The 13,847-nt window shown below is 39.9% G+C and overlaps 2 protein-coding genes across 3 annotated transcripts in view; one reads left to right on the plus strand and one right to left on the minus strand.

Moving 5' to 3' along the window:
• FNBP1 (formin binding protein 1) overlaps positions 1 to 1,031 on the plus strand; it is a 203,271-nt gene extending 202,240 nt beyond the window's left edge. The window contains exon 17 of the mRNA XM_030207838.1: positions 276 to 1,031. Coding sequence (XP_030063698.1) covers positions 276 to 283 — 8 coding nt within the window. The 3' untranslated portion in view covers positions 284 to 1,031. The remainder of the gene's footprint in view (positions 1 to 275) is intronic.
• An 11,256-nt stretch (positions 1,032 to 12,287) lies between these two features.
• Positions 12,288 to 13,847, minus strand: part of USP20 (ubiquitin specific peptidase 20) — a 48,480-nt gene continuing 46,920 nt past the window's right edge. For both annotated transcript variants that reach the window (XM_030207847.1, XM_030207848.1), the window contains exon 25: positions 12,288 to 13,797. The gene's annotated coding sequence lies outside the window, so the exon portion shown is untranslated. The remainder of the gene's footprint in view (positions 13,798 to 13,847) is intronic.

Here is a 13,847-nt window from a genome sequence, read left to right on the forward strand (position 1 = left end):
GACATATGCATCTGTGGACTTGCATAATTTAAAATCTAAATGCAAAATCAGAGGAGCAAGCCTTATCATGATGTCTTACATACATGTGATTGACTGTTCCATGTCTGCACTATTCACCTGCTGGACCTGCCCTCCCTTGCAAAGCCAGGGACTACTCTTACTTAAGATGTTTCTTCCCAGTCAGATGTGAACCTCCCCCCCCCTTTCAGTTGGAGGAGATATGACAGCTTCTTTCTTCAAGTATTTATTTTTTTTCTCTTCTTTTTATGTTCTAGATTCGTAAAGGTGCCATGCAGGAGCCAAGGACCTTGGGCGAGCTTTTCACAGGAGGAAAAATAAAATACAAAATTGGTCCAATTAGAAACAGTTCCTGAAATCAGGATGCTCTGATTGAAAGCCACTTTCAGTATTATGCAGCTGCTTGCTCACTCCTTTCAGGCATGTTGCGTCTTTCTCTGAGATACTTCCCATCCCTAGCCCATGGTAATAAACAAGTGAAGAAGCTTCAGGAGCAGGGGGGGGGGGGGGGCTTTCTGAAGGTAACACAGGCTGAGAGAGTCTTAATCTCTCTGAATGTAGGTTGCACCTTTTGAGGAGCTGCTATGTGCTGGGATTCCACAAACAATAGAAAGGCAGGCCTGAGCTGCTTGCAGTACTGTCCCTTCTGTCTACTTCATTCCAGGCGAGTAGCACTACAGCCTATCAGTTGTCTCATGTTAGTGTAAGGGTCATTTTACTTCTCTTAAAGATCTAGTTTTAGTATGACCTTTTTGTGAATCACAGGCCTAATGCAACTCAGTACATTTTTTATTATCACAGTTGCCCCATTCTGTGGTCAATTCATGGTAACAAATGTGAAAAATAATCTACATTCATAATACTTGACTTGCTTCAGAATCTGGAAAGCTCAGACATTACCCTAGCTTTGGTTCTAGTATCATGATCCAAATATCCATGAAAAAGGAGTGGAGGAGTAGCTTACTCCTCCACTCCTTTTTCCCTGGCTGAGAACCAGGTTTGATTCCCAGTGTGGCTCCTTGGGACCCTGGACAAGTCACCAAACCCTCTGTTGCTCCAGGTACAAAACTTAGATTGTGAGCCCACTAGGGACAAAGAAAATACCTGCATATAATATGTAAACTGCTTTGGTTGTACCACGGAAGGGTGGTACGTGACCGTGACCGTGACCTTTACCCAGTCCTTCAGTATTAGCCCCTGGTGTACAAAGCCATGTACAGCAGTAGTAAGTGCTTCCTAAATTTAGGTGTTGGGTATAAGAGCTAATGCCTAATACATAATCTCAGCCTTCTCTCACACATATGCTTCTGTGGGAATGGGTGGGTACTTGTGCACTCCTATGACATTGGTTGAAAGCCCTGTGTTTGCTGTGCTCTCTTAACTTTGGTCCAGCTGGCACACTGTCTCTGGCACCTGGCCTGTGCCTGCCTTAATGAGGGTTAAATGATTTCTCATTGCAGTGGAGAATGTGTACATTCTGAGACATGCAGTTTCCATTTGGAGAAGCAACCAGGGCTCCATCCTGTGACCCCTCAAAAATACATTGCCAGTTTTGTGGAGGCTTGTTCTACCCAGTAATTACATTTCAAACTTATATCCCGCTATAACCTCACAGTTCAAAGAGGGCTACTAAAGTCAAGAGGCCAGAACAATTTCAGGGAATTACATAAACTCTACACAAAACAAAAACACCCTAAAATATTTTCTTGTAAAATGATTTTTTTTTTAATAAACAGGTTTTAATCTTCCTTCTAAATGTAAGGTACTGTTGAGGAAATAAGAGAAAAAAAATAACAAAGTTCTTCCAGAACCTTGCTGCTTGAAAAGTCAGTAATTTCTCAAAGCTCGTTAAACATTTCTTTCCCTTAACCGAGGAAAAGGCAAATAATGTGAGAATACCAAGCATTCTAATTCTAGAACTAAAATAATCTGGAACCAAACCCTGTAATATTTAAAATAAAAAACAAACAAGTTTAAAAATGATTCCAGCCTCACTTGGTAACCAATGTAACTTAATATAAAAAGGAGTTATGAATCATACTGTTACTTTGGGATGGTCCTGCCAGATTCAAAGGCTTGTGTGGCTGTAGAATAGCTGCTCAGTGATGCTGTAGTTGGTGCTGCTAAGATATGTGGCTTTCTCTTCAGACACTACACAAGGTAAGGACTCTTCTTGTAATCTCATACCTAAGAGCTGTTCATCTTATTCAATTGAAAGACACTTTTACCCATCGGCGTTGACTGGGTACCTGCTCTGTGCTGCAATGTTGCACTTCAGTGGCATTTGATAAGAAAAAAAATTAGGATACGAGTTAATTACCCATTGCAATAATGCACATTTTTTACAGAGTTACAAAGAGGTGTATTTTTGAAGTACTAAGACTTACAAAGTTCCATAGTAACCTAAGGAACTTTGTAAGTCTAAATGCTTTGAAAATGAGCCCCAAAGTGAGCTAAAGATCACAAAATGTCTGTTTCTTGCATAGATAAGGTTTCTTAGAGGAACCATCATTACACTTTTCTGTCTGAACCTTGACATGGTGTTGCACTGAGAAGAATTCTCTGAGAACTAATCCTTATGGCTTCATGCTTTTCTTGGTGTGAAGAATAATCTACATTCATAATGCTTGAACAGTTTAAGAATCTGGAAAGCTCACACATTACCCCAGCTTTGGTTTCTGAGTCTTTCATAGGTTTCATAATCATTCTGGTATCATGATCAGAAATATATATGAAAAAGGAGTGAACAGCTCTTAGGGATTTTCACTGGGAATCTAAAGTACAGGAAACTGTACCCTGTCTCAGTTCCTATATACTTAGCACACCACACCGTGTTAGGACAGAGTTGGAACAAGGAGGAAGGGGGGTGGCATGGCTGGAGACTGCATTATACCATGCTAGTATTCAAGTCCTTAACTTTTTCTGTGTCCAAAAGCAAAATGCAACACCCAGTCAAGTACTCAGAAAAAGCTAGAGATTTTCTGAGCATAGGCTGAAGTTTCTTCATAGCTGTTGCTTCCTATGTCCCCTTGGTCAATTTTGTCTGTACTTTTACCTAGGCATTTTTTTTTTTAAGCTCCTTTATTGTTTTCAGTGCTTGAAGTTTCCCTTAGGGCAGTGGTTCCCAAACCTGGTCCTGGAGCCACCCTAGCCAGTCAGGTTTTCAGGATATCTACAATGAATATTCATGAGGGAGATTTGCATGCAGTGGAGGCAGTGCATGCAAATCTCTCTCATGAATATTAGTTGTGGATATCCTGAAAACCTGACTGGCTAGGGGTACCTCCAGGACCAGATTTGGGAACCACTGCCTTAGGTTTCTCCCCCTTCACTGGTGACCTTTTTGTCATGGTAGACAGTCTCAACAAATCCATGGACATTCACAGCACCTGTTACAGGTCTTGAGGCACAAAGCTGTCTCCAAGAGCATGGTATTCAGGGCTTCCGCGATGCAGGCATCATATTATTACTTGTCAGATGCGAGTTTAAGCTTAGGAGACAAAGGAGCAATGCTAGTGATTTGAGAACCCGCGCCCTGCTGGCTGTTACTGAGAGTAGAGACCACTTTTCTACCAAGGATTGAGTCCTCTTCAAAGGAAGCATGCCCTAGAAACAGGAAATGAAGGTTTAAGTGCCCACTAGAATACAGGGCACCCTACAAAAAAGATAATCAGAAAGGAAGGCAACAGTAGGGTTAGCCTGAGATTCTTCTCCACTCTACCATGAAGTACTTTAAGAAAATTGTAGAGTAGGTTCAGCCTCCTACCTTTCATAATGTCTCAAAAAGAACGCTTACTAATACCAGTACTCCCATCAGCTGTGCATCAGTAGAAAAGATTAGCTTAAACTATCCAGTCCTGGGTTTTATTTGATCCAGATTCTGCACTACACAGTAATCAATTTACCGATCCAAGGACCACACCAGCATCCCTTTGGGAAGAAAGACCAAACCTGGCTAAAGGTGTGAGGATTCTGGCAGGAGCGCTGCGTAACCCTAGTAGCACTTTAGAAATGTCAAGTAGTAGTATGTTCATGAGAAGCAGTTTTATGTACAGGATAGGTCAGGTTTGGGAACAAAGTGAAAGAGATGGTAAATGTCAGATCACACTGCTCTACAAAGCCAAAAAAAGCTGAAATATTAACACCACAACTTCCAAGACCAATTGAAAAGTGGGGGGTGGGGGGGGGGGGGGGGGGGGGGGGGGAGAAGAAGCAGACATCCTAAGTCCAGACCTCAGCACAGCTAACAACCCCCTCCAGTTTTTATTTTTTAATAACCACTCTTTCCAGGACAATCTCCCCCAGTGGCAGACAGAATACAGCCCTTTTTGAAGTTCTGGAGACTGATAAAGGACAAATGAGTACTAAAGACAGAGTCCAGGAGCTAGGCTCTATTTCTCTTAGATACCATCAGAGTTTATTTTAGATCATAAATAACATATGATAGACACCTCATCTCAAATGTTGATCAAGAAAAGTATTTAAAAAAAAATAAATCATCTAATCCTGATCTTTGAACTAGATACCTTTCAACAAACTCATCTGCTGGAGGAAGGAGAAGCCTTTCTTCCACAAAACTATGATAGAGCATCTTCCAGAGTCAGATCAGCAATTCAAAAGAAATAGAGGGCTGAAGTCAAAATTGGATGGGAGAAATAACTTAGTTTTGGAGATGTTCTAAATGAATTCCCTGCAGTCTATTCTGCCCTTCATAGATGTATACTAACTACAGGATACTCTCATAACTTCAGGGAAGCATGCACATACACATTCTAGTTGGCCCTCTCCACTGCACATTGCTCCTGTTCTTGGTGAAAAGTCACTACCACTAACATTTAGTTCTTCCAACCACACTCTAATAGAATTGTTTCACAAAATTCCTGGCAGCAATATCTGACCACCTTTGAAGAACATTACATAGGTCTTCTTTTCCTTGATTAAATGTCTGTGTTTTGGCCACCTGGCCTGCATCAGGAGTCTAAAGACATAAGATAAAATGCATATATGTACACTAGTTATACAAAAAATGTAAATAATAATAAAATAGCAAAGATAGTGGAGTGTCTTCATAGAACTGCATACTGAGGATCAAGAGATGAACAATGAAACAAAAAGTGTGACAGTAGTAAACTGAATTGTGACAATCAACATACCCACATCTTTGAATTAGAACAAAGCTCTTATGCAAGATGCTGTAGCAGATTGATTGATATGTTGATTGCTGAAACGCTGATGAGAGCACCAGTTTTGGAGTGCTTAAAGTGGACAACATTTGTGAGTGTAAAGTCCATAAGTTGTAAGGATGGACAGCCATTTCCTTACATTAAGCTAAGGGCTGTGTTTTTGGTTACATACATCTGTTGTTGATCAACAGTTGTTACTTTGAGAAGAATAAATGATTGAAGAAACTAGACTTGAGGCTATGGTCTGAAATGGGATGGCCCATATGAGACCAAATTACCAAACATGACCTATCCTGTACATAAAATAATCTACCATGGCCAAGATCCTAGAAGGCACAGTGGCAACCCAATTACAAGACAACATGGAACACCACCAACTACTGGATCTAGTGCAATCAGGATTCTGCTCTGTATATAGCACAAAAACAGTAATGACAGGTCTTCTTTCAGAACTACACCTCCTTATGGATAAAGGCTAACAAATCTACATTATTGAACAAGACCTATCAGCTGCCTTTGACCTGGTCAACCATGAAACCCTCTTAACAATGCTCGAAGAAGTAGGAATAAGAGAGTTCTCAACTGGTTCTCAGAATTTCTAAAACACAGATCCATTCAAGTTAAATGGCAACAATCTCAATCTTGACCCATGAAACATGGAGTTCCGCAAGGCTCCCCACTCTCCCTACAAAATCAAATATTACTCATACACGGATGACATTCTCTTATTCTCGGGAACAAACCCATCATCAATATACTCACAAATGAAATAAGTCTTTGTGACTCTATAAGAATGGTTCTATGCCCTGAAACTGAAAATTAACCTTGATAAAAACAACATACTGTGGGTGGGAAACAAAACAGCAAGACAACCAGACACACACTCTGAACTGGCAGGAACAGCAATCCCACTGCAAAATGAAATCAAACTCTTGAGAGTATGGATAGACTTGCACCTCAATATGATCTCACAAATAAACAATCTGATCTGTAAGAGCTTCTTCAAATTAATACTTCTCTGGCACATGAAGCATGTAATTGACCAAACCCATTTTCACAGTATAATGCAGGCTATGGTTCTTATAGGACTTGACTATTGCAATATTGTTTATTTAGGACTACCAGACAAATCACTGAAATGTCTGCAGATAGTTGAAAATGCAGCAGCTAAATTGATTGGCGGAGGCTGTTGGTCAGATCATGCTACGCCATTTCTCTTCAAACTACACTGACTACCCATTAAAGCAAGACTAGAATTCAAGTTATTAACAATGATCTTTAAAAGTCTCTATGGCCTCATACCATTCTACATGATCCCTAAAGGAAATCAAACTGGTTATACCAACTGCACAAGAATGCTGACAAAAGAAAACACAGCCTGACAATTACAGGCAAAGGAGCGGAACTATGGAACTTGTTGCAGCGAGAAGTAAGCTCAATAACAAAGTATCTGCATTTTAGATGCTCAATTAAAACATGGTTATTCCAGAAACACTTTGGCCTAACCATAGAAAACCTAGCCCCACGTCTACACAAGACACAGAAGAGGAAACATGAAATTACCTGCCAAACCTAACAGAACACACACATTAAACCCAAACTGGCCCCGTTAAAACAGCCAAGGGTCTGCATTAGAGACTATGAGCTCTAAAGACTATCACATTTCAGATTAAATATGAACTCACAAACAAATTATGCCTTTCCAATAACATAATATTCGCGCGCAACGATCTCTAGCTAATTAATATGTTAATGTAATATTGTTTAATGTATACTGAACGGTTCCAATGTAAGTTATTACTAACAACATACTGTTAAACGTAAACCACTTAGAATTTATCAGTAAAGCAGGTTAGAAATGCCAAATTAAATAGAAGTCCTTTAACATTGAAACTAATATTCTTCTCATAAAGTGTTTAATTCTATTGAGAATGGTATTTTGATATGTGGTTTGGAATATATTTTTTGATTGCCACTATTTCTTGCTATTTAGTATATTGCTATTGAAAATAGTGGTTGATTCTTTATTGCTCAACACATGGTAGTCACCGTTCACAAGACTCCATAAGCTCATCTCTCTATGGACATCAAAGTTCAGTAGCATCAACTGGCTCGTGCATTGTATTTTCAAGAAGGGATACACAACTGGGTACTTTGCTTTCTACAATGGTAGATGTTGCACAGAAAACTGACTCAAGGACTTCCATCCCACATTCCCCAGCTCTAGATGGCATTAATAACAAATGCATACAAATCAGGATAGGAAGCCCATCTACTATTCCTCCATACACAGGGAGCTTGCCAACATGAGAGAAGGTATATCACATCAATCTGGCACCAAGGGCAAATTTCAGTGCTATCAAAACCATGTTGACTGGAAAACGTAGTATGACAAATGACAGCAGATAAAGACCAAAATGGCCAACCTAGTCCGGTAGATGAGGTTGTAGAGATGTATTGGCCATTTTGTGCAGAGGCCAGGTTGATCCAAACAGGCAACCACATAACCATGTTTTATATTTAAAAAATGAGGAACTGGATCTTACAACCTCTAGCAAGAGCCTCTAAATATCCCAAACCGAATAATTTGTCGAAGGTTTATCCTTTGTACATTCTGGAATTAAAGATTCGGATGGCAGGCAAACTCAACCATTATGTTGAGCCTCACAAATGGTCCTTGCATGCAAAAGTAGTAGAGTTTATCCTCCAACCATGGGGAGAACTGTCAGTAGACTTCACCTGTTTCAGGAGACCAATAATGATGGCCTAGTATCAAATGTCTTCAGCACATATTGGGTGGGAGGGAAAGGGAGTAGGTGTTCTTTGGGCTAAGGCAATACAAACAATAAATCAGGAAAAAGTTCTTGCTAATAATCCTAGCTCCATCAAGTCTGGTTCCCACACTTTTATCACCTGTCAATCCAGACACTGATCCAATTCTTGTATCTGAATTTCCTTCTCTGATTTCTCAAGAGAAAGGAAGAATTATTTCTTTGGGCACCCAACCAGTGCTGACAGCAAGACTATTGATCAATCTTTAATATTTTTTCCTCTGTTGCAGGAACTGGAAGACATTTTTATAGTGGCTAGAAAACAACCCACAAAAATATCCTAAACCTGTAGTTCCCAAACCTGGTCCTGGAAGCACCCCAGCCAGTCAGGTTTTCAGGATATCCACAATGAATATTCATGAGAGAGATGAGTGTATTGCCTCCACTGCATGCAATTTTATCTCATGAATATTTATTGTGGATATCCTGAAAACCTGACTGGCTGGGATGCTTCCAGGACCAGGTTTGGGAACCACTGTCCTAAACTGCCAGTGGAAGAGATTCTGTCATATGCAATCAAGGCAGATGAGACACACCTGTTTATTCTATTTTTTTTTTTTTTTATCAATGGGCCTGCCAACAACTAGTTGATCTCAGTGTAGTAATAGTGGCTTTCTGTGCACATACTCATAGAAAGCCTCTGCTCAATATTCAAAAGAACTTGTATATATATATAATATATTTAATCCAGGACCCTTCTATGCATAACTTTACCCTTTTTACTCATAAAATAGGCCAGTAATTTTGGGAAAGAAAGGGAACCCCAAAAGCCATTCTTCCAGTTACAGAGCAAATACTATCATTCGGTCATCAAGGAGATTATTTTTTCAGTGGCAACAGTTAAAGAGCAGGTAAAGGTTAAATGGATAAGAAAATTATTTTAAAAAGTTATACTTCAATTTTTAGTAACCGCACTTAGACATATTTTCAGTAGCACAAAACATACAAGTTTAAAAGGATTTCTCATCTGTTTATAGTGACCCCACTACTGAAAATTGACCTCTCCATATCAATTAACCCTTTATTTTACAAGTTCATAAAAGCATACTAGATCTCCCTCCCACCACAAAGCTGCCAGTTACCTGGGCTCAGTAGGTAGTCCTTGATGACCTCATGAAGCCTCTAGAACTGAAATACTGGAAATAGAAAGTTCTTTTCTTGGTTGCAGTGATCTTCTCGCACTAGCCTCCTATTTACCTTACATCTAATTTTTCACAGTGTTTATACACAATTTTTTTTTACACCTAATGAAGTTTCAACTTTCCACCTCATCTTACCTATTTTTTCATCAGAAAAGATAAGCAAGCCCTACACATGGTGGACTGCAAAGAGTGCTGCTTTACTATATGGAAAGAACACAGCTGCACTATAAATCCACAGGACTCTTCCTATCCTGTGATCTCCCTTGTCTGCCTTTTAGCCACTGCTTTCCAAAGCTGGCTAAAGGAGGCATGTCCCACTGCTCTATCGCAGTAGGCTTACTGTGAAAATAAATCAGGTCAAGGCTGTGGCAACATCTTCACTCACCAGCCACTGAAAACATATAATGGGCTGTGACAATTGTCCATTCACACCTTCACATTCTCTGTCGAGAAACTGAGCCTGTTAGGACAAGCTGTGTATTGGTGGACAAGCCATCTGACATGGAATACTGAACTGATAATCAGCTCCCCCCCCCCCCCCCCCCCCAAAAGTCCAAGGTCAAATATAAGATTCCCCACTTTTGCAGCTGATTCATCCTGCTTGGCAACTGAGAAAGCAACATTGCTAACTAGTAGACAAGAGACATCTACCTGCCTTCCCAGGCGGCTGACTCTTAAAACAGCAGCACAGAAACTCAGATCATAATGAAGTACGTGCAAATGTACTGTCCAAAATTTGTAATAAATATAACACACATAAGACTCAAATTATAACATTTTCCAAAGAAACAAACTTAAAATTTGTTATAAACAGGCAGAAATCCTCAGTTATGCAAGAAATCAAATGCAATGTGTCACTTAGTGGTAAAGAACAGTGGTACCTTGCCAAACCAAACCTGTGTTGTGGATGGATCCCAATCCAGCACTGTGACTAGCCCCTGAAAGTTAGATCTGGATCCATACCAATCATCAAAAGAAAGCAGATCTCTCTTTTGACAGACAAAAAACACTGGAAGAGGAATGTCCCAGCACAACTTCATTCATGTAGGATAGCTGAATGAGACTGCAGTGCACTGCTAAACTTCTCAGCTCCTGGAAATAGAGAAAACAATGTACTGGTAACCAAAAAGATGGCTGTGCTATTTAAATACAAAGCTATATTAGTTTTTATGCAAAATATTTTTTGTGCCTGAGGTGTCAAATTTTAAATAAGCCAAAATTATATTTTAGCCTAATAATGTATAGCACTTTGTTGTATTTTGGGTTGTGTGTGTCTCGTCATGTTTACAGCTTTGGTTTTGTGATGGCATATTTTATTATTGTGAATGGTTCATGTTTATAGCGTAGGAGTTTTTCCACTTTAGGAAGGCGTGACTGCTGACAAGAAGCACCTCAGCTTCTACCAGTGAAGGAAAAATGATCCTTGCAGTATTATAATAAAACAGGTAGAACTGTGATGTTACTGAGCAAATGTGGTACAATAAACAAGTAGAAACCTTCCGAATTGTGAGTAAATAGTATTTAACAAAAAGCATGAATATATTTTGCCACTCAGTTCCAGGAACTGCAGCTTTGCTAATATATATATATATTAAATAAATAAATATTGTAGTAAATAAGAGAATTTGTTGCTGGATTCATTTTTTTTAAAGTTGACTCTCTCAGTGGTAGTCCTCAGTGCTTGGAGAGACCCGTCTAGTCCTGAGCTTCTCCTGTTCAGCTGTCTCATGCTGTACAACCTATTTACAAGCTCCTGAACTATTTTAGGATGAGCAGTTTTTCCCACCCTATTGTTCACTCAGTTTGAATAGTGGTGAAGTACTGTATTGGGTGCCAGATATGTGAGCTATGGCATTGTTGGCTCCAGAACAGGAGAAATCAGTGCCCTGACAACCCCTGACTGCACAAAGCTTATCCTATACCAAGAGATTAAAAAGTCTTGTAATAAATGCTGTTGAACCAATATCTAAATTTTTGTTACCTGACTGTATATTCAGAAAGCATAGCCCCTTACCTGTAAGAGGTTCTCCATGGACAGCAAGATAAATCAGATACATGAATGATAGTCCTTCTGGAATCCAGAAAGGCTTCCTGAGAATATGTGAGAGAGTGTGCCTATGCGAGAGCTGCTCTTCCCCCTCAGTTAGTTACTTTCCCTGGCAATGTGTCAACCATAGGGAAGAGGTGGGAGGGATTGTGTAGGTGATTTATCCTGCTGTCCACAGTTAAGCAACTTCACTTTCTTTATGGAGAAGCAGGATATAATCAGCCATCTGTATGAATAACCTAGTGGTTAGAGCACTAGGCTAACAACTAGGGAAGCCCAGTTCAGATCCCACTGCTGCTCCTTGTGATTTTGGGCAAGTCATTTAACTGTCAGTTGCCTCAGGTACAGATTGTGAGCCACCCTGGACAGGGAAATACCTAGTGTACCTGGAATGTAACTCGCCTTGAGTTACTCCTGAAAAAGGTGTGAACTAAATTCAAATAAATACGTACATGTTGGTAATTAATGTTTGCATCTTAGTTGCCAGTGCTGTAGTAGCTTGAAGTTGCAATTGTGTTTTGCAAAGGTATGTATGGATGACCATCTGTCAGCTTTCGAGAAGTAATGGAGTCAACGGCTAAGGCCATGACTTGTAATTGCACGAGCTCTCTCTTTTGGGAAGATGGAGTTTCACATGGTGATAGCAGAAAGCAATACAGAGATCCCTGTACAGAGAGTTATCCCCACAGTCAGTTAAGAGAAGTTTCAAAGCCTTTGTGTGAGGGAGAATTATTTGTAAGTAATGGATTACAAGTCTCCCTCAGAGTGAATCCATGAAAATGACATAGTAGGGAAAGGTCTCTTCCAATAACAGAGGATGATTATACAGCACAGAGTGTTTCTGAAACAGGGACAGGTTCTTATGTAAATATCAAAAAGAGCTTTTTTTTATTTATATGGCAAAAATCTGTATCCCTAACCCTTCCCCCCACAACTAGTCCAAAGCCAGACTCTCAGGAAGAAAAAAAACATGGCTCAAGATTCTTGGTATGTTATTGAAAAGTTTCAATAGCTACAGTACCAAAGCACTACCACCCAGAATTCAGGTCTCATCTTTACAGCATGTTTATTTTTATTCACATATCTTCTACATTTTTAGCACATGTAGTGTTCGTACACTAGTAAAGTCACAGTACAGTCTGTACAGCATGATCTCTACAATAATACTGAACCAAGAAGATGTCACAGCTAAATATCAGCTCTAGCTACAGCCCATCACAGTGCATAGACTGTAGTGCAGCTACGACAAAACCAACAAAAAGGGAAACTCAACCTTGCTAGGCCAGATGTGGTTTAATCTGCTGTGCACCAGAAGCATTCCCAGCACAGAGTAAAATCCGTCACTGGGAAGAAGTTTTGGTAATTATATTCAATAGGTAACCATTTATAAAGATCTCTCCCTATTGCAGTGTATTGTCTAAAAAGGCAGGCATGTGAATTTAATACAACATTCCCCTCTAAGCACTACAAAATACACATACAGCAACAGAGGGAGTCTTGCAGTAGTATCCATCAGCCCAGGCCTGACCAACTACCCTCCTCTCCCTCAAGCTTTGTGGCTAGGAAGCGAGGACATAGAAATCTGGATGGATGCGTCATGTCATAAGCCAGAGCAGCAGCTCACTAGGAGAGGACAAGATTTACAAGTTATTTCCTCATATACATATGCTCACAGGCAACAAATTTATAAAAACTCTTTTTACTTCTTTACATGACAGTCGTCCAGCATAGCAAACTGCAATTGACACATGGGTAACTCCAGATTGGGGAAAGTGGCAACACAATGTGTGTCTCATTTAGATATATACATTTGTAAAAGTCCCTAGATTTGAAATGAATTTTTGTCTCACATGCTATTACTGGCCTGTAAGAGCAGGAGAGGAACATCCCTCCCACCCCTATCTGCCCTTCATGCAAGGCTCAGAATATAGACTACCACTTCTGTCTGGCACTAAAATCCCACCATGTCCTACACTAATACTTGCTTGCATTTGGTAAACACAGGGAAAAAAATGTCTTTCTCCCCACAACATATCAGCCACTTCTTACTATTGTAGATTACAAAGAAAATTCAGAGATGATGGCTGACAATACCTAAACACTATCTTCTAGCTTTCTGTTTCTAACACAGCCTGGTCTGACCCCTTCTTCCTTTAGAGTTGTCCAGCAATGCCTGCAGCCTGGGTGATAAAGCCATTGTTCACAAGATATCTGCACCATTTCAGCTTTGAATTACACAATCTGGCTGAAGCACCAGGACAGGTAGAAAATGCCTTCCTCCCATGGTGAAGGAACAGGAAGCCCCAGCTGTATAAGTAATAAAAAACAAAGTTCCATCATCCTTGCTGAAAAAATATACATAATACATTAGAACTTCTTACAGATCAAAAGCACCAGTGTTGGTGTGGTTAAGTCCAAAGAACAAATGTTTTTTCCCTCTTCCAAAATTAGTGTGCAAACAAAATATTCAGAAGTGTTCCACAGCTCGCTCTCTCTCTCTGTAGGGATGGGACGGTGGTCCTACTGGCAGCTCCTATTCAATGATTCCCCTGCTTTAAATCGAAATCCTGTAGCACCTACAGAGGAAATAGAAAACTTAAAGTGAACTGAAGTAGTCTGACACCAG

The sequence above is a fragment of the Microcaecilia unicolor genome, chromosome 6 (assembly GCF_901765095.1).
Source record: "Microcaecilia unicolor chromosome 6, aMicUni1.1, whole genome shotgun sequence".
NCBI lineage: Eukaryota > Metazoa > Chordata > Amphibia > Gymnophiona > Siphonopidae > Microcaecilia > Microcaecilia unicolor.